The following is a 26951-nucleotide window of genomic DNA, read 5'->3' as shown; positions in this document are numbered from 1 at the left end:
TCGTAGTGGACAGCAACCACTTCGAGGTTGCTGTCCACGTAGTAAACAATACGTACGTGATACTTCGGTATGTATTTTATAATACTTACTGTAATAATTATATCAGCTACATGTACAATATTACAATAATAATATTACAATATTATTATCAATTTATTACTACTTACCTTAATAATTTATATTGAACACTGCAATCTGCACGGCTGCGCATGTACCGTATTAAAGTAGTACCCTAGTACGACATGCACAGTACATAGTCATACGTGGACACAAACTTCGTATTAAATGCAAATCAAAACGCGCAGAATTTGCACGCGAAATCAGAAAATTCGACCATGCCTGCAGTTTTGGCCTCGATTTCCTGTCGGCTGTCAGAAGTCAGCTGTTTGCGTTGTTATTTCTCGATGTCACGGCTTGTTGGTATTTAATATTGATACCTATTAGTACCAATACAACCAGCGCAATATCCCGCAATCCCATTAGCATGACCAATTAGCATTTGGCAGGTTATAATGGTGCAGGCAGTTCCTCAAGGCACAGACAATCGCGATTCGTGATTATTCCATTCCAGGTTTTCCATGTCGACACTTCGACAGATAGGCAACATGGGCGAGCGGAACTGCAACGCCAAACTCCAAGCCATTGCGACGATCGGATTCGACGCTTTCGTGGATGTTACCACCGAACCCGTCCTCGCTGACGACAATGCCTTGACATTGGTCGGCCTGGAAGACAATTTCCTCAAGCCCAATCGCATGCAGGCACCACAGCCGTGTTTGATGGACCATCCGAAATTACTCGCCAATAACTTCCATTTCCTGCAAGGCATCGATACCGAGCACGCCGTTTTATCGCACGAGCTGGCCTTCGCTGATGGTGTGGCGACGCGAAGTAATCCGACAACGCTGGAGAACCTGCGGACCAAACTGACAACATTGCCTCCGAATTTCTCGGCTTTCAGCGCAGAACAACAGGAAGCCTTCTGCCGTCTGGTGGACGCAGCCGAAGTCAAACACGTCCTAAAGTACGAGTTGAAAAAGAAGGAGAAGCTAATTCGGGATTTGGAGCTCAAGTACTTGACCACGGATTTCGGTCTGGGAAATGTGGTGAACGGGTGGGATCTGCCGCATCCTGGTTACGCAACGGAGCGCCAGATGAGCACGGCGCGCAGTAATCGACGGAAGATTAAGGATTCCGATCGCATCTTCTCGGCGTCCTCGGTGATGTCATTCATCAGTGCGACGAAGCTGTCACGCGCGAAACAGACGGAATCCAGGAAGAAGAAACGGGAGGTGGAGAAGATCCGCAGACTGCGCAAGAAGCAGATGCATATTCAGCGGCAGGGCTTGAACGCGGGGCGCGATAAGAAGGTGGTGGAAAGTGAGGATGATGCGGTGGCATTGGGTGCTAAGGCGTACTCGTGGTTGAAGGAGAAAAAGAGAGAAACCCCGAAGGATGAACTGCTGTCGCCGGCGACAATTGCTGCGGGATCCTCTAAGAAAAAAGCTGGTTCGGGTGTGAAAAAGTCTAAGAATCTCGGTGGAGAACGAGAAGCTCCCGCTACTGGTAAGCATCCGCTGATGATCAGTGCGCCACCAGCACCTGCGACCCAAAGTGCACCGGTGAGCAAACCTGATAAGCCGGTGGAGACGGGTCATCGTCTGCGAACGCTGCTGACCAACAAGACGCCAAGGCCGGCTGCTGCCGCATTTCTTGTGAGTTTCCTGAAAGTTTCACGAATATGAAAATAACGCACGTGCAGAGTTTAGTATCAATCTAATACTTGTCATTTAATGGTAAAGTATGCTGTAGGTATTCAGGTTGCAGTGCTCCTGTTCGATAGGCCTTTTGGTGGGAACACAAAATTTCATATACGGTATACAATGCTACATTTAATTAAATGTGTGTTGTTTTGCTTTATTTTAGTCAGGTTGCTATAAGTGGTTGCTATAATGTGATAGCGTTGTGTTTTTGTAGAACGGGTTCGACAGTCCTCCGCCTCCAACTCAACGAGAGCAAAGCGGTATTAAACTGAAAATCTCCAGAACCCGGTTCGACATGCCGATGAGGGGCGATACAGCTTCCCGCAGTCCAACGGCATCCATATCCGCACTAGATAGCAATCCCGAGACGCCCAGCGCTCCCGGTTTCGCTTCGGGTCTTTCTAAGCGCCACCGTGGTCGTCCTCCACGCCGGCCCAACTAAGCTGTGCATACAAACATGCTCATAACCGTACGATGATAGGTGATGATGGCCTTACATTCTCGTTTTGGAGTTTTACTAGAATATTACGCTACTGATCTTTTTTTCGTACCATGTATTCTCTTCCAGAATACTACGCACTGCCTACTACGTTTGTAGTATATTTCTCTTATCTCATATCTCCATATGTTCCTGGTATTTTCTGTTTCCTAATTATTGTTAATTAAGGGTTCTGACCGGTTGGTCTTTTCTATGGTAGATTGGTTTAATTTGGTAGTAAGTACAAAAATATTCTGTTGTACAAGTACGTCTTTTGTTCGAGCGCCTTAAAGATTATTTCTATTGTTTATTTTGAAGTATAAAAGATAACTACCGTACATATCTAGTTACCATTAGTTCCTCGACACAGGTACACGAATACTCTTAACAAATCTGTGAGCAAATCATCGACTTTTGTGCAAAGACAGGTAGAAATTTAGAAACCACACGTACATAGATGTAAATGTGTAATGCAACCGGGATACAAAAAATCACTGGATAGGCATTGCCTTATCATCCACAGGAACCAAATGATTGCCATTGAGCAGCACTCTCGCCTCAGAAAGGCTGGGTGACCTGTGCACCACCGTCGACTGTGTCTTTTGAGGAAGAAAGCGCAGTCGTTCTTTCCACGTCATGTTCTTGCCGAACGCTTCACCCTCTTCCAATGTCTCGGGCAACATTGTGTTAGCCGTCTCGGGAAGGATCAAAGTTGTTCCACCTCCAACAATGGCTAACACGCCAAAAATAATCAATGGCACGAAAATGTAATGTTTCGCTAAATGGGAGATAATCGGACTGATACACAATCCCACCGCCGACACCGTCTGCGTAAGCGATGCACCGGCACCGCGGACAACTGTCGGAAACAATTCGGAGGCCACCAAGTCCGTCACGAAAAACGAACATGTAATACAAAATTTGGACATTAAGAAAAAGATAACTAGGACGATCTGATTGGCCGTGGTCATCATTGTCGCAGCAATAATACTGAATATGCCACCGGTCACCATGGTGGACATTAAAATCACACGGCGGCCAAAACGGTTGAGGGTCAGGTATAAAATCAGGTAGGAAGGTAATTCGACCAAGGCACTCAGCAAGAAACTCACATGTTCGTCACCCAGATGCGGGACAAAGAAATTTAATCCATTGTACACAGCGTAATTACTAAACGAATTAAAGACCACTAGAATAGTTTTCATCCGCAGGTTTGGTGTTCGGAAAAGATCCAGCAGATTATACCGCCTCTGTGCTTGCTCTTCTTCGTACGCTACTCGACACCGGTCTTGCCATTTATCGATCTGTTTCTCCATCAGAACCACACCGTTCACCTTGGCAATCTTCCGCACAATGACCATCATCTCATCGAAACGCCCCTGCGACATCAACCATCGCGGCGACTCCGGCAAGAGCCACCACCAGAACACAAAAATCGAAAACGGTAATGTCACCGTCAGTTGCAGTGGTATCCAGTCGCGTATAAAAAACGCCACTGTCGCTAAGCCAACCACCCCGAGAGTGTAGAATACAGACATGGTCACGCCGACGGGAGCGCGCTTCGTCGGCCCGATCAGTTCCAATCCCATGATTAACGGCAGAATCCACACCGGTACAATAGTTATGCCATTAACGAAACGGATACAACAGAAGACGATAAAATTTGGCGCTGCAATGGTCACCAGACCGCTGATAAGCTGTAGCATAGCGGCAATGTAGAAGGCTTTCTTCCGGCCGAGTCGGTCACCCAGATACCCGAACAGTAATGATCCGAATAGTGTCCCCAGAGTGTGGATCTCGATGGACAGCGTGGGGAAGAAGTCCCTCGCACAAACCAAATTCCATTCTGTCGCCGCGGTCTTCTTGTACACCGACGTATCATAATCCCACCCATACTGGCACGCTATCGTGCGCGTATGGTTTGGCTGAAAAGTATACAGCTGGGTGGCATTGCTGTAGTCCACGTCGTACATGTCGCACTTGCTCGGTTCGCCATTGTCCAGTGGAGGGATGAAAGACTGCTGGTAGAAGATTGAAAAGTTGTACAAGGTGTTATTTATCGGGATGTGGCAGGAGTAGTTTTCTGGAGTCCCAACGGAAAATAGCTATAAAAAATAAGTCAATTGCAAAAAATAAGTCAATAAATATAAAATTTTTCTTGCCAAATGTTCTGCTTAAAAAGAGTTCTGCACATGATATATGTATTATTTATATCAGCTCAGAACTGGAATCCTTTCCAGCGCCAAGTGTCGTACTTCTATATATAACTTCCGCTGGTTGGCTACAGTAGACACCGGTTAAACTAATTTTATTCCCAGTTGACCTAGATTAAAACTTATCGATCACATTCACTCAGCATTCATAAAGATCATGTTTGAAGTTTTATATCTCCGGTCCCAAGTTGCTCTACAAGTGGAAGCACGGGAAAATATCATAGACTAACAAATTAATTACAGTGTGTAAACAACTAATAAAACTGTTGTACACATTATGCATACTAGGGTATCTATAGTTTAGCGGCCCGGTGTTCGCCGACAATTAAGTACATCTGCAGTAATTTGCAATTTTTAATGTGGAATTCGAGTTAATCGAAGACTAACCCTGTTACTTTACAGTTTCCCTAGGCAAACTAAATTTGAAATTTAAATAAGAAACAATAGATTCTACTTTACAAGCGATCCTTGATTAGAAGAATTCAACATGATTTACTCCAGCAAAACTGCTACGAATCTTTAATTATAATTATTACATTACAATTACAGTATACTGCGATGTTATTATACGGTATATTTTATTCACTATTCTCTCCGCGCACAGTAATAAGCCCTTGCGGAAAAGAATTAGTAAGCACTGCACCTGGGAGAAACCGTGAAATCCTCCTGGTAAACAGGCCGGCAGTATTACAAAAACAAACAACAATTTTTGATAACGACCGAATTCTCCAATATCCTTCAGGATTACATCAAAATCCATCCCCTCTCGAAAGGGGATGTGTCGATAGTCCGCGGGCAATACAAATCAGTATAAACATGCAGGGCAAAAAATACACCGCTCGGATAAGCTATATTTAACGCAACACTTGAATCAATATTTTCGGTCGTATTACTTGTTATTGTTAGTGTTCCAACCAACCAACACGTATCGCGGTATTTTTACCACACAAACAGATACGGACTGGTGTCGATTGTAAACAAGTTTCAGAACGCTAATCAGTCCGTAAATTAATATCGCCTACTAGAAATACTTAGCTGTAAGGTTATAAGTAGGTTTGGCTCTATCAAGAGAACCTTCTGCTGGCTCATCTGTTTGTGAGATAGTCCACTGCCATGATGTTGTTGGACCTGGTGGTTGAGCACATGTGCGGCGGCATGCTCTACAGCGCGTTCTGAACGATAATTGCTGATCCAGCTGACGCCAGATTACAGATTACTGGTCTGTGCTAGTACAGATATAGCGCACAATCGTTCTGTATAAAACATATATTTCTGGCCCGAAACAGTGCGAAAGCCATTATTCTTTTTATCACTCCGCTTGTAATCAGCATATTTATTAAGTAATTCCTGCCAGGGTCAAACGCTTTATCTATATACCCCACGTTACAAATAGATCGCTGCATATATTGGTGGTTCGTTTTTCTTCAGATGTGCACGCTATTCGCCAGCATCATTCATAAACCAATAATTTAAATTGTCCGATAAATAATTGTGAGTACTATTGCAGTTGATCATTGCTCAAATTAACTATTGTACAAAACAATGATATACAGATATAAGATCTTATACATGTACAGCTATATACATTGATTAATTATTATTTTCTTAAGTTCCAGTGTCCACTTACTGTTAGCTGAATCGACTAAAGCTGCTATTATTCGAACAACTTAATTTAATAAATCTGAAAAGTTATCGCTTTTCAGGTTTGCATAAAATAAATGGTTGGTACGATGGTTATTGGTTGAGTAACTTCACTAACTTCGTACACAGGTACACATACTGTATGCTGTACGCAGTGATTCATTGTCGGACAATATCTCGTTAAAGAACTGGGAAGAAGATTGCAACAACACACCGGAGAACTACGTTCGCATGAATTTCTACGAGAGCGCTTGTCTATAGAAATTCAACGGGGAAATGTCAAATGTGGCGTCAGTGTGTAACGGGGGATTCCTGTCTCATGTATTAGTATGTACGAGTATGTGCTTGGTTGTCCCGCCTCTTGTATTTCCTGTTCCTGTACGAGCGGTTTAGTATATATACGATGTATTTCCTGCGGTTTCTTCAGTCGTTGGGTTAGCAATATTTCGAGCAGTATCAGCCGGTTCCGTTGCCCGTTATACTTGGAGTCGCATACCGAGAACGAAAATTTTTTTCAAGTCGATAGTTTCAGTGCCCTTTAACTTTTACCACCGCTACCCCTCCGCCTCCCTGTTGAACAGTGCCCTTTAGCCTTTACCACCGCTACCCCTCCGCCTCCCTGTTTCAACAGGTAAGTCCTTATGTATCACGTCCAATTTTTTGCCCAAAAAGAACAATCTTAACTGTTACCGATCCTAATACTATTTTCGAATTCGGTATTAACGCGCCATTTTTCAAGAAAATTTAATTAACGATCGTATAGTCAACTTTCCGCAGTTGGCAGGCTGTTTGCAATAATTAATAAGTACTAATTACCAGCAAGTCAATATCATGGCTATAGACCCGCAAGCACTGCAGAATATGCTTAACACCGTTAATGCCGCTTCCGCTCAGCAGAATGCAGCTTTACAGCAAAGCCTACAGAATAACGCTACTGCACATCAGAATTTATTGAATTTTTTGAATAACCAGAATGCCGCTGCAGTTACCCGTATAACATCTCTCGAATTGGGTGATTTGCCGAAATTTGGTGGTTTTTCTTACGAAGACGCCCAGGACTTTTTAACACAGTTTGAGACGATGGCAGTTGCTAATAATTTTACACCAGCTAACAGAATTCAACATTTTGCGGTCTGTTTGAGGAACAACGCTCTTCGCTGGTATACCGCAGAACCAGCAGGTATCACATGGCCAGACCTTCGATCCCATTTTTTAACAGCTTTTGGAAAAACCCATTTTGAACTCGATCTCATGAATGAAGGTTGCCGTACACTAGCATTTACAGATCCTCGTACTTTTGTCCATCGTGTCCTTGATTACGTGGAAGCCACTAATCCCGCAGCTACCGAAGCAGAAAAAACAGTTCGTCTCTTCGAAGCCTTGGCCCTTGAATTTAAACCGGCATTCGTGACTAACAGCCCCAGAACCGTAGCCGATTTTTTCAATCGTTTACGTGATGTGTCCGTTAAGCAACAATACAAGCTCGCGATGCAGAATCAAAATTCGTCATACCAGGCGTCCAATAATGTTACAGATCAGTCAAATCTCTCGTCGCTATACAGCCAACCGACAGCGCCTAGCTCTAATCAGATAGAGATTGTCGCTCATAACCTGATGAAAGGTTTGGATGAAAGACTAAAGCATCTTGCTGAACAAATAAAGTGTTTACAGGAGAATAACGAATCACAGGGCAGTTACGATCTTTCTCAGAATTACTTAACGGGTAATGCGAACCAGTCAACCCTTCGACTCACAGATGCGCCAAGCCAAGACAATGGATGCTTTAATTGCGGTAACTATGATCATCTTTCGTATGCTTGCCCGTTTGGAGCTGGCCACTCTACGCAGGCACAGTATGCACAGGCAGAACAAGATTCTGAAGATCGTTATCCGATGTCATTCGGTGCAGCACAGCATCCACCAACAACGCAGCAACTGACTTTTAACACACCCGGTAAATTACCATCTCAGGCGCAGCAGTTTAGGTCTGCAAAATCTCAGGTCACCGGTAGTGCACAACCGGCGTATTCGAGATGGCAGATTTAACTTTTCTGGTCTAATTGTCGTTCGTACGTGAAAATTTGTTTCGGTTTTGTAAACTAAAGTGCTCTTTGAAAATTTTGTTAATATTATATTATTGTACTGAGTTATTAATGATGCCTGCCCGTTGATTTTGAAGGCTGCAGCAGTATTTATTGTTATTGAGAAAAGGGCAGATAAGTGAGAAAATTTTTGAGGTTGACAGCGCTGATTCGCTGAATATTTGTTTGATGATGGCCAGATGTGAAAAGCCTCGCGATGGTAACGGTAATGGTTTATCTCAATGTAATGTGCAGAAATGAATTTTGGGATATATTTAAATTGTTATTGCATATGCGCAGCACCGCTTAAATCTTATCTATCATTAATTTTCCGCCGCTGGTTCGGCTAATGACTTAAAACGCCAGATGTTGTCGTCTCCTTTTGGGCAGCCAGAGATCGTTAATGTCAACTTAAATTATAAAATTTTCAATAAAATCACTAAAACCAGATGTACCATCATTTAAAGTTAAGAATAAATTCCAACTTATCGCATTCCACGAAAATAAGATCCTAAATCTAAATGTCAGCGTTCACAACACATGACGGCATGCTTGGCACAAAAACATGAACTATTATTCGAAATTCCCATTAACTGGTGCGGTTATGTGGTAGTACTGCAATATGCGCATTGATTTTGGTAACAGACAATTATGAATGTTTGCTTCGACTGCAAAGAGAAAAATTGATTGGTTCAGTTTTAAGGTTGTGCAAAGTTTATGGTAACAGTAATGCGCGCATTAATTTGAATAATAATTCCGCCGAACAGAAGACGCAGCTTGATCACCACTGTGTACCACGGCAGCTCAAGTAAGTATTTGTGTTAAACCGAATTACGCTAATTACGCAAAATGAAATTAAAGTAGATCTACGAAATTAAGAAGATCACTGAAAATTTATGGAAAAGGGCTTTTGCACGAGCAAATCTATTTATATTCGCTCATATACGGGTGCGTGCTATAAACGCCCATCCTTGTTTTGTTGCGTCGTAATCTATTTTTTCGATCATATAGACGGGCCACGGCTATAAACGCCTGCCCTTGTCCGTGCCCTCTGTTTCTATTGTAATTGTGTTGTCATCCAGGTGCGCCTATAAACGGTCCCTGTTGGTCTGATTACAGTAATAAAGCCCTCGAGATCCTAATAATTAAATGCGTAACATGTCAGCAAGTCGTGTGACTCGAAAAACAAACGATCGCATCATTCAGAACAGTAAACAGCTGTTGGGATTTTGATTACGCAACCGAGCTCGCCTATTGGTAGTCTACCATCATCACTGCTGCACAGTGCTTCTGACGGTAAGTATTTTGTTTATATTAAAACGCGAAATTTGTTTTTAAAAAAAAATTGTATATTTCGTGCGCATATCGCGGTATTGGAAAGATGGGCGTCCCTTCCATAGTTCGGGCATAAAAAAGTATTTGTTCTGAAGTTATGCATTGTCAGATGTTGTTTTGCTGATATTGGTTTGGACTTAACTCTGGTTAGCGAATAATTTTTTTGTAAAGCAGCAGATTACGACAGTACATTTCTCGACGTGATTTAATCTTTTGTACTTGTTTCGTTAATTTATATGTCATAGTGTAAAGGCGTAAGTACATCTTTTCAATAATTCAAGAACAGAATCTTAACAGATAGTACTGCCACTTCCGTAATATTAACAGTATGCATCTTTTGTTATTTCTTGCCACTCTTTTGTTATTTCTTATTATAATTTTATTAGCAGCCAAACATGTGTCACATCTTGTCACCTATTTTCCTTTTTTTAATCTTGGTTTTGCCAGTCGATTATCTTTTTTAGCCGGTCGTACTATTCTCAGCAATTCTGTATAGCCAGAACAGGGAAGATCATTGCATTCGCTGGATATTCATTTTCCATTTGGCCCGATGAAGCACCTCTCGATTTTATTAGGAAAGTAACTTTGGCCCGATTCTCTCCCCGCTCTATCTTTTCTCTTGTTCACGCCTCACCAGTTCTGAGGTATTCATACCTTCCCGTCGCATCATTTCATGCAAACAGAGAGCACAGGTTCTCTCTTGCCCCTATCATCCTGTCTCCACTGCTGATCCTCATAACTCTGTCTTGCCACTCATCACTCAAATTCACCCCATTGTAATGCACTCGCTTTACGCAGTATTGCTCTAGTGCCTTTGTCTCTCCCCATCTTATCCGCATTGTCTTCTTATCTCGCTCCATTCATTCTCCCTTCATGCGTCATTGTCGCAATATTACGCCATACAATGTTATATACTTCATTGACCGAAAGATTTTCGCAAGGTTTATTTTGAAGGTGGCGTTTCTGGAATAATTTTGATTTGTATTTGCGGCAATTTTCAACAACTGAATCGTTAAATTAAATTAGCGCGTTAATTGAAAATTACAAAACATTTGTAAATATAAGTAGGGTTGCGTCAATGTGTGTTCGAGTTTTTCAGAACCAGAAGTTTGTAATGATTTTCTACTGGTGTACTCACGTCGTGGACATCGATTTTACACTTCCTTTCCCAAGACCAATACGAAACCGGATGTCGCAAATCTATGTGGATAACGTGGTCAATCTTCAGCGTTGGACGGACTGACTTTACCGGACGGATGCAACAACTTATGTCGTACGTGGAACCGGACGGATACAGCAACTATCGTCTCACGTGGAACGCTACGGATCATATTTGCCCTATTTACCTATTATTTTAATACTAATGTTTTCGAACTAAATCTACGTTTTGTACTCCCAAAAAAAAATCTGATAGTGATTTCTCTAATGTTTTTGCACGCTTTGCATTTCTTTTGTATATGTTTTTGATTGGTTTTCCCTGAAAACATTCTGTTTTCAGTTTGGTAAGAGGGGAGTGTAACGGGGGATTCCTGTCTCATGTATTAGTATGTACGAGTATGTGCTTGGTTGTCCCGCCTCTTGTATTTCCTGTTCCTGTACGAGCGGTTTAGTATATATACGATGTATTTCCTGCGGTTTCTTCAGTCGTTGGGTTAGCAATATTTCGAGCAGTATCAGCCGGTTCCGTTGCCCGTTATAAGTGCTAGGCGCGATGGAAGGGCTGGACAAACTAAACGAAATTTTTATGTTGTAGTTTGCGTGTCTTTTCTAATAATTTGTGTATTGCATTTTGATTTGACCAATAAAATCAACCAGATATCGAGTTAACCGGTAAGGGTCTAGTTAACAACACCAATAGCTTTACATGTGTAAGGGGCCAGTGCGCTAAACATCTTCGGTAGCGATTACGAATCCGATTAAGACATTTTCTCCAGAAAATTTCTTAATCGGTCGGGTTTTTAATCGGTTTATTAATCGATTTAACACCACAGGTGCGCAAAACCGATTAAAAAATCAAGCGATACGAAAATTTCAAGGAGTCAAATAGAAAATTCGGCAATATGGACCCCCAAAAAGCACCCCGGATCAGTATCCCTAGTTAGGCTGTCAGACATCGTAACTGCTAGCGAAACAACCCCAGAATAACCGCTAACCGATTAAGACTTTTACCGATTAAGAAAATTCCGAAAATTTCTTGATCGCTTTTGCTCAACCGGTTGCGATTAAGATTTTTTGCAACCGGAAGTGTTTCGGATTGTCCAGTAGACGCATTCGGGAGGTGCGGTCGCTTGAGTCAGGATGAAAAAGCATTAATCGGATCGGTTTCTTAATCGGTTTTGGAGCTTAGCGCACACTGCTTTAACTTAAAAGCTTCTGATTTGTGAAGGATATTTTCGCGACCATGTTTTCCATTTGGCATATGTTTTGCGAAGGCCTAACAATAAATGTGTCGGAAAATACCAAACCATTGTTCTGCATAATGATAAGTGATATGTCTGTCATCCGACAATCCTGTTGATGCGTCCAGTTTCGCGTTAGCAAACGGGCACATGACCTTTATTCAAGGTCATGTGTCCGTTGTTGCACCATTATTCAAGGAAACTTAAGCAAAATAAATATGGTACCGCACTACTTAAGAATTGCGAAATGGACATCACCTTAACTGTACTTCTAGCATCACGTTTCTCGCACTCGGTGCAAATTATGACGACTTGGGGTGAAAACGCTGTAGAATTATAAGACCATTATGGCCAAATTAAAGGCATTAGTATGGGCACGTAAGTATTTAAAAATTATAAAGGTATAACAATAATGTACAAATACATATATAAGAAGAATTTGCAAAACGTTCTGTAGAAAATCAAGACAGAGCTGCACGATCCTGTTTCGACATCAGATAAGTGGCACTGTTCAGACGCACTGCCGCCTTCTTCTGCGGTATCGACGGAAAGGAACGCAGGTGAGCCTTGCGCTCAAATGCCAGTTCGTCGTCCGCATCATCTTTCTCCAGCGAATGAGTTACCAGCGAACTACTCTTCTCCTTGGTTTCGGATGCGCCGATCATGCCTGGGATGGGCTGATGCTTCGTGCTCTCGTATGTTTTCAATTTGAACAGATTGAAACACACCGCTTCACTGCCAAATTCTTCGCCTTCAGCTAGAGTTTCCGGCAGCTTTTGATGCCAGGTTTCCGGCAAAAAGAGCGGAGCGAATCCTCCCAAAATGGCAAATATGCCAAAGATCACCAGAGGAAGGGTCATATAATCTTTGCCTATGTGAATAATAACCGGGCCCAGACAAACGCCCAGGGTGGCGAACGTGGCGCTGGTGGCAAGACCTGAAAAACGCTGTGTGACGGTTGCAGTTGTGTGTGAGTGAACAATTATTTGATTTGTAATTCATACACTTCTGTAACTTATATCACCCACGTATGAAACCCTGATATTTAAATACGGAAACATTTGTCATCTGTACTTACCGATACCGCGAACAACTGTCGGATACAATTCACCGGCATAAACGCAAATCACAAAAAATGACGCTGAAATGCAGAACTTCCCCAGGAGGTACATGACCAGAATGGCGTCGGGATTCTTCTCGGGCAGGGCCACGGTAATCACACAGAGCACCCCGCCACAAATCATAGCCACACACAACGGCAGGCGCCTGCCGAGCTTCTCGGTGACAAACCACACAATGCCGTACGCTGGGATTTCCATCACCATGGACAAAAGATAACTCAAGAAGAGTGATGAGCCACCCAGCGTCGGCGAATAGTAGCTTAATCCCATGTAGACGGAAATATTACTGAACCAAATGAATGTAATCAGGAAAGTCTTCTTGCGAAGATTCGGCAGTCGAAACAAGTCAAAGAAAGTGGGACTGGTCTTTGCTGCATTCGATGAAGCAGCTTCGTGGTCCAGAATCAAGTCTAGCTTGTTTAAAGTGTTAGAACCTAAAATCTTCCCATTAACTTGGGCCGTAAAGCGCAGGAAGTCTTTGATTTCCACACTGCGATGTTTGGCCAGCAGCCAGCGCGGTGATTCCGGGATGAAGAACCAGGCTAATAGAAGCACCAGCTCGGGCAACGAAGTAGCCAACGAGAGGCGACGCCATTCGGGCAAAATGTAGGCCAGACCGGCCAACATAATCGTTCCGACGGCGTACGAAGCAGTGGAGAGAATGCCGACACGGGTACGTTTCTCCGGTCGCACCAGTTCGATGGCGTAGATCATGGGAATGCGCAAAGATGAGGGAACCGTCAAACCAATGAAAAACCGGCACGTACACCATGCAGCGAAGTTGGGAGCGAAGGATGACAATAGTCCGAATATGGCCTGCAGTGCTGAAAAACGAAACAGTTCTTCATCTAAGGTCAACAACTTCGGCGGACGTACTGTTGTGACGTGATCGCCTCGTTACTCAATATCCTCGCAATATCATTTACTGCGTCAAAAGCGCTTCATAATTATAGGAAATCTAATCACTACAACAGAACTGCTTCCACAAAATAATATCTTATCTGTATGGTTGTACGAACATACGCATGCAAGAATTAATATAGGACAATAGGCCATTATATAGATACATAAATTATATCGTATCAACCAAATACTGTACAGCACAACATCTCTGGTTTACAATTAGAGAGGATCTTTGATTTTGGTACGAATAATCCTTTTGTAATTTACGCCTATGTGCTGATGTCTCGTATACTTGTAGACTATATAAATATTTAAGTACGCTAGCTTTAAAAAGGAAATTAGTGAGGTTACCTAGAATCATGAAAATCGTAATCTTCCGGCCAAAATAATCCGACACCAAGCCAAAAACGAGCAACCCACACACACTGCCCAGCGTAAAGCAGACCAAAGCCAAAGTGACCAACCAGTCACGTGAACACACCAAATCGAATTCCGTCACAACACTGTGAATTTGAACATTCTGGTAGATCCATCCGCTTTGACAGGGAGCAATGGGAGACTGTGTAACATTGGTGGCGGAACTGTTTGGGGAGTTATGCAGAATGCCGTGCAGGGCAGTGTAGTTGGCGGTGAACATAGTGCACTGGTCATACTGATAGACTGGGCTTTCGCTTTCATAAAAAAATTGTTTGACGGACCGTGGAATACCAATTAGCTGCATTGTGGCGTTGAAATGTTCGAGTTCGGGAATGTGACACCGGAAACTCTTGGGGGTCACGGATTGGAAGAGCTAGTAAGTGCGATGCGCTTGATTAACTCACAATCAGTTGTTATTTATTAATATTATCGCCTAAAATTTTCGCTTCTCACAGACACGTTGCATTACAGGCTATTGGATAGAAATATGTACGTCGGCCATTTAATTTAGTACTACCGCTTACTAAAATTCCGCGTCACATGTAATATTATTCTACTACAAAAAGGATTATGTATGCACTCTAATATGTATACAATACGTAACGTGAAGCCTGCTTTAGAAGTGTTCTAACCATAAGATTTCCCCGAGCACTTAAGCTTTTCCTGACTCGATCTTCCAAACATTTGTATCGAGCTGCATTTTGAAGAACTTAAATAATTATGCACGTAGGCCAAACCAAAATTAACTTTACACGTGCGGCACAATGCTATGTATAACATTTTAGATGGTAAATTAAATAATATTATGATCTTTACGTCCGATTCTTTGCTGTACTGCTTACTGTTCAGGTTGCAGTAGTACAGTTTTCGTACCTGTATGAAAGAATGTATCCCGGCAAAAAGACAAACTGGCAGGATAAAACCGCACAAGATGAACAACTGGTAGCGGCCATAATCACCAACGTCGAGCAAAATGTCGTCAAATTCCATTTTTAATGTCGTAAGCAGTGCTGTGCAGCTTTATAAACAACAGGTAACTGTAACAAGGATTTTGGATTGCTGTGTTCCTATAATCCACTAATCGCCCTTGCGGTTGGCTGTTTATATAAAGATCAAATACGGAAACAAGTACAGTGAATTTAATTATTTTCTAATATCTCCTTGAGTATGGTGAAAATACTTACTCTTTCAGTTACAAAAGAAGTTTTTCCAGCAATCTATATGCATAATAATTTACTGAGCGCCGAAGTCGTTAGCGCTGTTATTCATTATCGCTAGCATACCGGAAGATTCTAAGGTTTGCTCATAATATCGTTCGAGTAGCGTGTCTTGGGGTAAACTTTGGAACATGCAATCTCTGTTCGATTGTGTCGAGCATAATTGAACTATATTTCCCGGTTAGATTTATTTACCTTCTTGATGGATATTGGACGAGATAATTGTTATACCAATCTTTTTGTAGTACGGCACCACTAAACTTAACATTTCAAATGCACACTTCGTTGTTAAAGCAATCAGCACCTTTATTCCAATTCTAACGTATGCTGTACAGTTCAGTACAACATCATACCGTACAAATTGTATCCCAGTACACGTCTAATGTAAACTGCTAGAACTCCTTACATTTTTAGGATCAAAAAAATTTCTTGCATACACAAATACTGTACAACTGTACAAGTATTTGATGCTTATAATAACAGATATGCATTTTATTCAATATAAAATAGCTACTAAAGAATATAAACGATGGAGCAGTGTTTTGTTTAATCAAGGTTACGATGAGAGCTTTTATTGCTTTCTTTCGGGAGTACTTCCCAGACATTTGACATTCTAATAGAGCATTCTTATTCTTTGTACGCTTTTAAACGCGCTATTGCGGATGATAATTTTTGTACCACCTCGCGGTACTAATGAAAGTTTTTAACAGAAAACCGAACGGCATAAACATTTTATTTATTCTGTTTTCTTTATCGTATTATTTATCATGTATTGCTGCTCACTAAGCAGAGAAGGATTACTGTTGGTACGTACCGCAGGATAATGCACCTTAATTACAGGACCATTATTGTGAAACTTGCAAAATTGTCTGAAAGAGCAGATTGATTCTGTTTATGTATGAAATATGAATATTACCAATATTAATAATGGATAAAATGTATATTTGGTGGTGGGGGTATATTGTTCTACAAACAATCTTAACTTTTCACAAGAATAACAAAGAAGCCGTAAAACTTAGAATGTGTCGTAAAGTCATAAAGAAGCAGCTGTACGTTGTAAAGTTTTAATGGCTCAGTTCGGCCCAAGGCAATGTGCACCCTCTACATCATGCGCTGTTTGTTATGGATTTATCTAAAAAACAAGAATGTTTGTTTATGTGCATTAATGATCCCGCAGATATATTAATTACTGCAGTCAATTTTGCTTTTGCAGTGTAAAGAGCATGCATGCAGTACGGTACAACGGCTGCAAATTTTACCATACAATTGTATTAGTTTATAATTTTGTTAAGGAATTGTGATGCATGTAAAATATGTAGATGCAGAAAAGCACACTATATATTGATGCAGATTGATTCGGTTTATGTATGAAATATGAATATTACCAATATTAATAATGGATAAAATGTATATTTGGTGGGGGTAGTTATAAAGCTTGCGGGCTGACTCCGATTTCTTTGAAACGGTATTTATCACTTTCTTAATAAAAGTTATTGCGAGTTGTGTACGATTACTTAATAGCAAGTGTGCAAAAGGTTTTTCTCGGATGTGCATGCAGTATATATAGCACCACTAACCACTGTAACCAACAAGAAAACCGTGGTAACATCCCAGTTACGTATACAAAAGGTCGTGTGCATGCGGCAGCTAGTATATCTGTACATGGATACAAAATATCTATAGTTAAAAATACCGTACACCCTTAATTAAAGCATGCAGATTCGGTTTTTGGCGGTCAGCGGGTCTGTTCTGTCCACTAGTTTTCGGTTACTTTCTGCTCAACAATTCCCCTGTTAGCAGCGCCGGTGCAGTTTATTGGGATGCAGGCGGCATGCCCCAATGAAATCGTCTGGCTTGTTACTTGTTTCTTAACTGCGTACATCTCATTACCAAAGACAAAATCTTTCTGACTGGTGAGAATAGTATTTCATGCAATACGCCGTCGATACCAAAATAAAGCGCTCCAGGTTTCGTTTCCGCTGCACTTCCGGGTTGTCTGCTTTTACACAGACAGTAAGTACCGTACGGCTTCTGCTATCGTACTCCCTCACTCGGGCCACCCAGTTCCGATCTTAATCAAAAACTAGTGGGCACAGCTGAGTAATCGCTGTTTTTCCAATTCATTTGAGTGCTTTCAAGCCCGGCCTTCCGTCAATTTGCACCAAAATAATCGCCGGCGCATCGTACGCAGAGCGGACATTGCAAGTGTATAATCTTGTTATTCGCCGATACTTCCGGCGGCTTCGTACACTGCCAGCGGGTGTTCACTGTGAACAGGTCATTAAGTTATAATTCTCTGCGCCGCCGCACTGAAAATTTCACCCGGCACCGCTGCTCGAGGCAAAACTGCTGCTGAAAAACCGGTCGATTGAAGCAGAAAAACAGAAGACTAGCAGCAATTTTCGCTTGGAGTATTTCAGCTGTTGCCACTTCGCCAGTATATAGTCGCTTTTTGCGTGATCGAAAGAGAGTCAACTTCGTATTATTTGAGACACATTGCGGCCATTAGGAGGCCTGTGCAGTGCGCACTCGCATCAACGGCTGCTGAGTGTTGCTGAATAATTGATGAACACCGTATCCATTTCTGCGCCGGCAATGGTACATTGAATCTCTATCGAATAATAATCAGGGAATATTTGCTCTTTTATAAATTCAAACACCACTCAATACAGCACGTCGCTACGCAAAAGGCAGCAGCGCCCAAGAGAATGGCCGATCTAACATCATCAGTCAGTGTGCCTGGCGCATCGTCGGCCGCCAGTGCCAGGGCTTCACGTTTCTCACGCGGTGGCAGCGGCGGCGGTCCCAACAGTGCTGCACTGCACGGCAGCATGTCAATCGATCATTATTCGTCTGGCTTCTCCGCATCCAGTCCTCCCGCTGGTATTCCTGGTCATCGCAAGTCCGTCTCCGCTATCATGTCGACACGAAGACCCTCCGTTTCCAATGACTCCGAGTATCAATATTATCCCCCGCAACGTCGAGGTAAGGCGCACAAATGTCGAGCGCAATTAATTAGCAGGGAAAATAAACACAGGCGCTACGCGTGCACTGATTGAACTGATATGGAAGTGCTATGGTTTACGTAACTAACGTAAGGGATCCCATGACGCTTAGAATGCAATTAGCACGCTTTTTAAATGTCTTGCATACTTTCTTTGGGCTGGTATCTGGAAGACAAATAAATGCTTCTTGTGTGGATTGTGGGGTAAACAGCAGCTGCAATTCGCAAGTCAGTATTTCGGTAGATTAGAACCAGTTTCCATTTCTGTTGTGGTTAACAGGAATAGCTATTCAAAAGGCACGGCATTGTTAATTGTTACGCTTAAGTGTTCGTTGTTGTGCGTTTTTATTTGTGGGGCTTTTTAACAAAAGGTATCGGCGTTCAAGGGCGGATGTTAGTGTTAATAGCGATTAGTGATGTCTTTTGAATTTGTTGCACGTGTCGAATATCCAAGATATGGTTCATTAATGTACATACTAGATACAGATAAGTACATAATACGTGTGCATCTGGAAAGTTGCTTTTGGCGCTTTTTGTCACATATTTTCTAGACTATTTGCTTGTTGAGGCGAAATTCACTCTCTAACGGCTGCGAAACTTTCGCATTTTCGTTTCACATGTTCAGTTTGCAACCGAACGAATCTGTGTATATCGCATATTTCCTCCGCTGAAGTAACCAGACTGTCGATATTACTAGTAATTAGTAAATATTTAGTAAATATCGAGTGTCTTGAATACTACTTTTGAATTTCGTTTTCACCAGAAACTTAACGATGCGTTTACTGTGTTAATACTAATACGTACAGCAATTTGAAAAATGCACTGAACATGGTTGACTGCAAGATATTCGAAATTTAATTCCGCTATGATCTGCAGGAAATTTTGCATCCACCATAAAGTAAAAAATTGTGATCTGTGTCCTATAATATTATGGTAGTACCATAGTACAAATACAAGTTATTTTGTAGTACAATACAAATTCTGCATTATGAAATCAGAATGGAAAGTGTTACGATTTGACAACATTAGCGCATCTGTAGTCGTAAAAATATAAATGGCCATTTTAACAGCGATCGTGGAAGCACATAAAAATCTACTGGATTAGGCTAAACTGTACTTAAGCAAAATTTATTGGGATAGCAATAAATTCCCCTGATAAGTGACGCCGCCTAAGCATGTGCATGTAAGTTGATGTAACATATTTTTATGCTGTTATATAGTGATTCTGGGCCGTCCAGCGCGAGTATTTTGGGATCTGGAGAATTGCGCCATCGGTGGTCGGGATTACATGGCGGAAATCATGCGTACTATCCAGACACGCGTCGAACAGGACACCGGCGTGGAAGTCTTTGAAATCTTCGCTTCCTATCATCATGCATCGCATATTCCCAACGAGATCTATCAGGAGCTGGTGGCTTATGATGTAATGTACAGTAAATTGACCGTAAATTGCTCTAGTGTCCCGCTCCACAGGGATTTCACACGGCTAACTCGTAAATCAACTGGAAACTGTTCTATGTATACTCGTGTGAATGGTGCCTAGTAAAAGACCGAGTCCCCGACGACCATCACTGTGATTATTTTTTCTCTATTTAAGTGCTATCCAACCGGAAGTGGGAGGGAGTTGTATTGGGTGTAGTTTACAGTTCTCTTATTGATTTTTAATGCTGTTTAAATGCCCTGTGTGCTGCTGGAGCGTTATGACGGAGCATAGTGTTTGTTTCCAGTCCGCTGGAGTAAGTTGTGAATTTTTTCTTGAAGGTGAACTTCAACAAAGTGCAACTGGTTGAGAATGCCGACAGCAAGAATTCCGTGGAAGATGATATCTACAGAGAAGTTGATAAATTTATCGATACGCAAAGTCAAAGGACACATTTATTTCCATATGTGTTAGTAATTGCCGGTACGTTTGAATGTAACTGTATTTCTAATTCATATGCAGCTCACAATTTTACTAATTCCTATTGTGGACTACAATTGTTACTATCTCTACCGGTGATTTAATAAATTTTAAGAGCATATGTGCTCCCCACAATTTTTTACTGTTTTTTGGGCTTTAAGTATAGGGAATGTTTCGAAATATGTTTCAAATTTTCTGTGTTTTTCGAACCAGCATTAGAGTAGGCTTTGTGGAAATAGTGGCAGAGTGCATAATTCGCCTTCCGTATAATGTTTTAAATTTGAAATAGTTAATAAACAGCTAACTGCATTGTATCATAAAAATCTTAATTTACTGTATCCAGTTGGCTTGTCTTGGTATATTTTTGCGTCGCCATTATGTTTTACATTGCTAAAGCAAAGTTTACAATCCGTCGTAGGCCATGTTTCGTTGATCGACAAGATTGATCCCTTGGAGAAACGTGGCAAAATCGTGTACGCAATAAGAAAAGACAAGGATACGAATTTTGGCAACACACTGGGCAAGCACGTTGTTTATGAGTACTCAATGACGAAAGGCATCCAAAACCGGATCAATTAAAGCCCAGCGTTTTCCAACTTTCCGGCCCGGTCATCAAGCAGTTGAACTGGCTCTCTTTACTTTTATTGAACCACAATAACAATAATCAAAACCTGGCCCGTTTATTGGGCCGTTTGGGACGAAATATTTTGTGGCATTTATGAGATAATAGCTTAATACAAAAAAATCAGTGGCGGTTCATGGTCGTATGATCCATAAAAAACTTCCGCTGCTGTATTGGGTTGTTGTGGATTTTGTGAATCTTTTTGTGTGAAGTATTATACTCAATGTCGGTTTCTGTTTCCGGTTTATTCTGGCAATATACTTCAGTATAACACTGCTTTCGTTCTGATTTGTTGTATTTTATCTTCAGAGCGAGGCTGTCGCATGTCACGGTTGTCCCAGTGTTTTGCTTTTGACGTTGTTTTACTTGCTTTCTAAAGCAAGTATGCTTGGCACGTTGAAAACGTTTTGCAAATTAAGAGCTAAGTATGTTGATGAAAGACTGCAATTAATGTAATGCATTCCGAATGCTGTTTGAAAGAATTGTTTGGTAAAGCTGTTTATACATGAACCTGACTTCAGCCGCAATTACACAGCATATTGTCCGAACCTTGTCCAGTAAGTACAAAAAAAGTAAATTAAAAAGATAAACAGAATGCCTAACCTGGTTACGATATACTAACAGAAAAATGATAATCATGTACGATAATATATACGAGTACTCGTACAAAATTCAGTCAGTGGAGTCAGACAAAATTTAATGCACAAATCGTCGGAAGGAAATGTGGCATTATGTCAGCCGATTATAATTGTAACAAAAGCCGTCGGCTTAGGTTCACTTGAAAAGAATTGCCAGCAAACTATCATGAACGTGCAGCTTTGGTAATCCATTATGAGACGATGTAGGTTTGTGCAACGGTTCAGCATTCAGTTGCCCTTCATATCAAATAATCATCCCGAAAACTGAGAAGCACTTTCGATCGGCGATGATATTTGCGCATTCCGTCCGGAGTTTTAAAGTAAGCATCCCTGCATCAATCAGTCATTACTTATCAGACACATCGGTGGAATAGCGCGGCCGGACAGAAAGACAGAAATTAAACATACGATTATGTAAATAACGCATTGACGCATAAATACAATTACTCTCGGTTAGATATGTATTTCCTTCTTAAGTTTCCTCATACGCACAGGAGCAGGTCAGTGGAAGTGTCTCGAATGGGACCTCCGTCTGGCGAATGATCAAAGGAGATGAGCGGCTCGGAGCAAGGAGTATTCTCCCGGTTACTGGTGGATGTTTCCTTGTCGGACAATCCGGACTCTTCACTGAAATTAATCCACTTATTGCAGTCGCATGCATTCTGTGGCCGCATGTACCAGTTTGCAGTTTACGCATTACTTTTAAAAGTTCTGTATGGAATAATGAAAAATCTTTATCTGATTCATGCACGATATGAGCTTTGCTTTCCGTGAAGTAAAGTATTCAATAGCTTTGGAAATCCAGTAATAGTATGTACATGTGAATAGTACTTTAATATATTTATATACTCGTACTGTATATATATGTGATAATCGTATTGCTTTAGTGTTATCGTCTAAGCACAATACACAGTTCCACCGCATAAGTCTTGCAGATTTTACTGTAGAATACCTTAACCCGACTATATCCCGATAGGTTTATTCTATATATGACGAGTGACGAAGGTAATTTATAAAGCTTGCAAAAAAACAAATTTCAAGGGTAGTACCAGCTTATTAATTGAATTAATGGATCGGATGCCAAGGAAGTTACGGGAGATTCGTGATTTTGGGATTGCATCGATTCTTGACATGTTCCATCGGCCAAAGAAAACTGCTGCCTAATCGGCGATGGTTGGTTTTCCATCAGTCCGTAATCGCGGGCTAACCTCTTTTTGAACCGAAAAGAATTCCGTACTCTCTGCAAACAATACTTTTTACAATGCACTAATTATAATTGTTCAACTGCACGAAATAACAGTGTAATATCGTAGGGTACAGTGTAAGTACTATCATCAACAGTACTTCTACATTCGTTGCGATTCCAAACTAAGCTACATAAATTTTAAGTAAGTTTCGTTTTTCAATAACTAATGTCCTAACACTGCTACTTTTTTGTATGGGTTATGAATGGAAAAGGGTAAGGGCTTTGGAGTTTTTGATGATTTTCGGGTTTTCCGGGGGGAAAAAAGTTTTAAGGGGCAGTACTGCGAAAATTTCAAGGAGAGTTTTATAGCGGGGTGCCGCGGAAGGACCTAACTGATAAAATACGGTGAATATTTAGCAGTTGTTTTGTTTATCAGCGTCTTATTTTCGCTGTGTAATTAGCATCATAATATTACTAAACCTTAATTAAGGTTTAGTAATATTATATATATTAGCATTTACAAGTTATGTATAATTCACACCTCCAGCCTGCATTAGATTAAATAAGATTACTGTAAATAATTAGATTAAATAAGATTAAATAATTACTTTGTACACACACAACCGCACACTTTGCATACAAAATTAGATCCTTTATAAACTGATGCTGCATCAATTAATAAAACATCCAATTTGTTTTTATACTTCAAAGTACTCGTACAATGACATATTGCCGCGCTTCGACCATTCTATTGTCCCTACAGAAAAGGTCGCCAAACAGTGGACGTTTGATAAAGCACTAGAAGTATGGTTAGCAAATCAACGTGAAATTGATGACAAACATTTTTCGATATGTTTTGTCGAAGTTCTACTAAGTTTTTTATAGTATAAGCATCAGCCGCTCTTAAGTATGAAAATACATTGAGCTTGCGTAACCTGCTTTGCGTTTTAGCAGTATTAGCACGTGCGCTTTTACTTAAAACTATCTGTACTTTTCTGTCGCAGTTGTATTATCTTCCCTCACAAAATTTAAAAGATTAAGGCATTAATAGCAATCGCTAATTAATAATTACCTGAACAAATCCAGCGGAAGTATTGCTCCGTTGTGGAAGGTTTTTGTTCCGCGCAAGTGGAACTCTTTCGGGATCCACTTCAATTGGAGTAAATTTTATTGGAGTACAGTTCGGTGACTCCGCTTGGGTGCCATACGGAATGTTGCTGTCATTATGTCGGCCAATCAGCCTCAACAGGGCACTTTTCACCATTTCAGAATCTGCATTCATATGAAAAGAGTGTGAAAAGAGTGGTTCATATCTCGTACTCGAAACTTACAACTTTTGCAGTTGCCATAATTATGTAAACTCGTGCACTGCTAGCAACGGTTTGTGAAATGAAAATATATACAACTATCAGTCCACAAAATTTTGTTATAGGTATTTGACAAAAACACTGTGGAGTATCAGATAGTTCACGGCCAGTCAGAAGTACTGAAATATTTAATAGCATAATACAGTTAGCTGTAGCGTGCACATATAAGCATTAATAGTATAGAAGTACAGATTTAGTGCTATCTTGCCAAAAAGTTTTTAGTAACCTAACTCGCAGCATTATCGTTAACATTAGAACTATAAGTACTGTATGTATCGTGGTAAACCGCCATGTAATGTGACAATACCAAGAGTCAAAAACTTACTACGTCTTCTCGACTTTCTGCACAATCCTATCAATACTGCCGCAGATATTTCTGGAAAATGAAGTTTATCCAGGTTCACAGGCCAAATAGATTCGATTTCGTTCGTTCCTCCGGAGTTATGGAGCAACGAAGACGATCCTAGACCGCTGCTGTCCGGACGATGTCCCGCACTTAGTCGCAATAATATCGATTACTTATTGATGAACGGCGAAATCGTAGCGCTAGCAATCTGTTGTGGGACTATGACGAAACCCGAATTTCAGAATTTGCGAATGGGGTAGATATATTTATTACTGTGTTATTAGTTATTAGTTTTATTATTGGCAAATGGCAAATGGCAAATGATGCTCAACGGTCAGCCGTTATTCCAACGTTTACATGCCATCTGCAAGATGCCCGTACTGTATGTACATACTGTACACACAGCCTATAATATACAATCATAGTATTGCCTATTTGTACCTATACTGTACACGAAAGCCAAAGCACAGAACACAGTTCAACACAGAACACAGTTCACAGAACACAGTTACTTACCATAATGGCACAACTGTGAAACTTATTCAAACACAGACAAACGATTCGAGAAGAATCAGCTATAGTTCACCTACGCTATAAAGGATATACAAAGTACCAAGCGTAACACTGCAAAATTGTAATGGTATTATTTTTTATTTTCTGTTATTATGACCCAAGCAGGATTTTACGCGCGTTTTATTATTTCTGTTTAAGATAGTGATGTACTTATTACTTATACGGTTATACCTGCATCACATGCTCTTGTACGTACGTATTTGTCTCTTGATACAGCAGAAATAATTGAAACTGTAATTTGAATGCTTTTTCAAAGCCGTATCCAATTAAGGGGCAATACTGTATTATTACATACAAAAAAATATGTATTATATAGGATAAAAATACGTAATACAGGGTATATTCCCTTGAGTAATGCACTGGCTTTTATAAACTAATAAAACTAAATACGTTTAAATTATTTTCCCTAATTCATAATAATCACGTAATTTAGCAGAGTATACAACTTAATTTTGTGCAATAACATCCCTGTGACAATGTATATATCACGCATCATGGGACTCTGATATTAAACTTTAATAAGGAGTACAAGTACGGCTCGTTTATGCGATGACCTTTGAACTCTGCACGCTAGTTTTAAGCTGCAGGCATACAGAGTACAATAACAAAATAATAATTGTAATCGTTTGCCGGTAACTTAGCCCAATGATGAAAAAGAAATCATATGTAAAATATCTAGTAATTCCATGATAATTGACATATTCCATCATGAGTGGGTATTGTAATATCTATATATGTGTTTTGACATGTAGAGAAAAAAATTCGGAAAAGTGAACAGCTGTTGGAAAAAACAGTACAGAAAATATTTGGAAATGTGTGAAGCGGATTATACATAAACTATACGAGTACTTCTATATCTTGTCGTTCGATTTTGAAACTAAATTTTGGATCGTTGTCCTATCGTGCATGTATTATTCTTTTTCATACTAGTTGGGTGAGATGATCATGACGTTACTACTACGATCGAGCAGGAAAATGCAGAGGGTATCTACTGTAATATACATGTAAATATCCAGTAAAAAGCTACGACGACACTTATTTATTTTATTATGTCGTTTATTGCTTTAGTTGTGGACAGAAAATGATCATGCATGCATCGACATGCAGACCGACATGCAGACGAAACATTTAATTCTGATGCTGATCGAATGATGTCATGCAAACAACAGACGGTTTGCGAAGAACGGTATACGATAACGGGATTCGTAATCATAGCTACGGTTTAATCGACATTCCACCAATTGCGCGAAAGTGGGGACTTCCTAGTCATGATTAGCGTGTAAGTGACACAAGCAAGTCAGCGTTTTCGGTCAGAGCAGCAGCATTTTCAAATACTTCTATAAGTATTCGTACTATAACATCACTTGTGTTAGTCGGTGGAAATTTCATTTACGCTACATTTTCTAAATTATAATACAACTGCCACAAAAATAAAGATTGTTGGACAGCATTACTCCTAAGAGTTTTTGTTACGGTTTATCGCTACATTCACATACCGCGGCCGCGCTAGCAGCTGTCACCACTATGTCTTGGCAACCTCCTTATAACCCGAATTATAACCCGAACTATCCCCCGCCGCCTCCCTACGTCCCTCCCGGATATCCGGCTGGCTCGACGGTGCCTCCGCCGCCCGGGTACTATCCGCCTCCCGTGTACGGCCCGCCCCCACCACCGGGAGCAGTGTACACAACACACGTGCCCTATTGTCCGCCCCCGACACACCACGTGGTTTACGATCACCACGATC

The 26951-nt window shown here is 40.9% G+C and overlaps 6 protein-coding genes across 8 annotated transcripts; 3 read left to right on the top strand and 3 right to left on the bottom strand.

Moving 5' to 3' along the window:
* Nucleotides 1–299: 299 nt before the first annotated feature.
* Nucleotides 300–2547, top strand: LOC129581215 (uncharacterized). Its single transcript, XM_055472175.1, has 2 exons — nt 300–1715; nt 1978–2547. Exons 1-2 carry the CDS (start codon nt 579–581, stop codon nt 2203–2205), a joined length of 1365 nt encoding a protein of 454 aa, XP_055328150.1. The 5' UTR covers nt 300–578; the 3' UTR covers nt 2206–2547.
* On the bottom strand, nt 2526–5622 carry LOC129581214 (beta-alanine transporter-like). The gene is made up of 2 exons (XM_055472173.1): nt 5098–5622; nt 2526–4346 (listed from the first exon to the last, which is right to left on the bottom strand). The coding sequence occupies exons 1-2, from the start codon at nt 5212–5214 to the stop codon at nt 2733–2735; spliced, it is 1731 nt and encodes a 576-aa protein (XP_055328148.1). The 5' UTR covers nt 5215–5622; the 3' UTR covers nt 2526–2732.
* LOC129581216 (uncharacterized) lies at nt 5457–11187 on the top strand. Of its 2 annotated transcripts, XM_055472177.1 has the most exons (3): nt 5457–5673; nt 5883–5945; nt 6225–11187. In XM_055472177.1, the coding sequence occupies exon 3, from the start codon at nt 6927–6929 to the stop codon at nt 8139–8141; it is 1215 nt and encodes a 404-aa protein (XP_055328152.1). In that variant the 5' UTR covers nt 5457–5673; nt 5883–5945; nt 6225–6926; the 3' UTR covers nt 8142–11187. The 2 variants fall into 2 exon arrangements, with proteins under 2 accessions (XP_055328152.1, XP_055328151.1); XM_055472176.1 differs by lacking the exon at nt 5457–5673 and having other exon boundaries at nt 5727–5945.
* Nucleotides 11188–12006: 819 nt separating this feature from the next.
* Nucleotides 12007–15623, bottom strand: LOC129581213 (beta-alanine transporter-like). Its single transcript, XM_055472172.1, has 4 exons — nt 15225–15623; nt 14286–14724; nt 12989–13855; nt 12007–12847 (listed from the first exon to the last, which is right to left on the bottom strand). The coding sequence occupies exons 1-4, from the start codon at nt 15339–15341 to the stop codon at nt 12372–12374; spliced, it is 1899 nt and encodes a 632-aa protein (XP_055328147.1). The 5' UTR covers nt 15342–15623; the 3' UTR covers nt 12007–12371.
* Nucleotides 15624–17732: 2109 nt separating this feature from the next.
* On the top strand, nt 17733–21533 carry LOC129581265 (uncharacterized). The gene is made up of 5 exons (XM_055472241.1): nt 17733–18166; nt 18241–18553; nt 19793–19995; nt 20334–20475; nt 20891–21533. Exons 1-5 carry the CDS (start codon nt 18134–18136, stop codon nt 21049–21051), a joined length of 852 nt encoding a protein of 283 aa, XP_055328216.1. The 5' UTR covers nt 17733–18133; the 3' UTR covers nt 21052–21533.
* A 51-nt stretch (nt 21534–21584) lies between these two features.
* On the bottom strand, nt 21585–25165 carry LOC129581266 (uncharacterized). Of its 2 annotated transcripts, XM_055472244.1 has the most exons (6): nt 25148–25165; nt 24611–24850; nt 23991–24190; nt 22782–22972; nt 22225–22359; nt 21585–22062 (listed from the first exon to the last, which is right to left on the bottom strand). In XM_055472244.1, exons 3-6 carry the CDS (start codon nt 24180–24182, stop codon nt 21972–21974), a joined length of 609 nt encoding a protein of 202 aa, XP_055328219.1. In that variant the 5' UTR covers nt 24183–24190; nt 24611–24850; nt 25148–25165; the 3' UTR covers nt 21585–21971. The 2 variants fall into 2 exon arrangements, with proteins under 2 accessions (XP_055328219.1, XP_055328218.1); XM_055472243.1 differs by lacking the exon at nt 25148–25165 and having other exon boundaries at nt 24611–25076.
* Nucleotides 25166–26951: the final 1786 nt, after the last annotated feature.

This window comes from Paramacrobiotus metropolitanus, unplaced genomic scaffold (genome assembly GCF_019649055.1).
Source record: "Paramacrobiotus metropolitanus isolate TYO unplaced genomic scaffold, Prichtersi_v1.0 Parri_scaffold0000005, whole genome shotgun sequence".
Classification (NCBI taxonomy): Eukaryota; Metazoa; Tardigrada; class Eutardigrada; order Parachela; family Macrobiotidae; genus Paramacrobiotus; species Paramacrobiotus metropolitanus.
This window is presented reverse-complemented; position numbering and strand designations above follow the sequence as displayed.

Coding starts and splice junctions, on each gene's coding strand:
- LOC129581215 (XM_055472175.1), top strand. CDS start 579: ATGTCGACACTTCGACAGATAGGCAACATGGGCGAGCGGAACTGCAAC. Junction 1,716..1,977: donor CGGCTGCTGCCGCATTTCTT/GTGAGTTTCCTG, acceptor GTGTTTTTGTAG/AACGGGTTCGACAGTCCTCC.
- LOC129581213 (XM_055472172.1), bottom strand. CDS start 15,341: ATGGAATTTGACGACATTTTGCTCGACGTTGGTGATTATGGCCGCTAC. Junction 14,725..15,224: donor GGATACATTCTTTCATACAG/GTACGAAAACTG, acceptor CGCACTTACTAG/CTCTTCCAATCCGTGACCCC. Junction 12,848..12,988: donor GACAGTTGTTCGCGGTATCG/GTAAGTACAGAT, acceptor AGCGTTTTTCAG/GTCTTGCCACCAGCGCCACG.
- LOC129581214 (XM_055472173.1), bottom strand. CDS start 5,214: ATGGATTTTGATGTAATCCTGAAGGATATTGGAGAATTCGGTCGTTAT. Junction 4,347..5,097: donor GATTTCACGGTTTCTCCCAG/GTGCAGTGCTTA, acceptor TATTTTTTATAG/CTATTTTCCGTTGGGACTCC.
- LOC129581216 (XM_055472177.1), top strand. CDS start 6,927: ATGGCTATAGACCCGCAAGCACTGCAGAATATGCTTAACACCGTTAAT.
- LOC129581265 (XM_055472241.1), top strand. CDS start 18,134: ATGAACACCGTATCCATTTCTGCGCCGGCAATG. Junction 18,554..19,792: donor TTATCCCCCGCAACGTCGAG/GTAAGGCGCACA, acceptor GCTGTTATATAG/TGATTCTGGGCCGTCCAGCG. Junction 19,996..20,333: donor AGGAGCTGGTGGCTTATGAT/GTAATGTACAGT, acceptor TTTTTCTTGAAG/GTGAACTTCAACAAAGTGCA.
- LOC129581266 (XM_055472244.1), bottom strand. CDS start 24,182: ATGGTGAAAAGTGCCCTGTTGAGGCTGATTGGCCGACATAATGACAGC. Junction 22,973..23,990: donor CTTCCGCTGGATTTGTTCAG/GTAATTATTAAT, acceptor TATTGTTTGCAG/AGAGTACGGAATTCTTTTCG. Junction 22,063..22,224: donor ACTTCCACTGACCTGCTCCT/GTGCGTATGAGG, acceptor TGATTGATGCAG/GGATGCTTACTTTAAAACTC.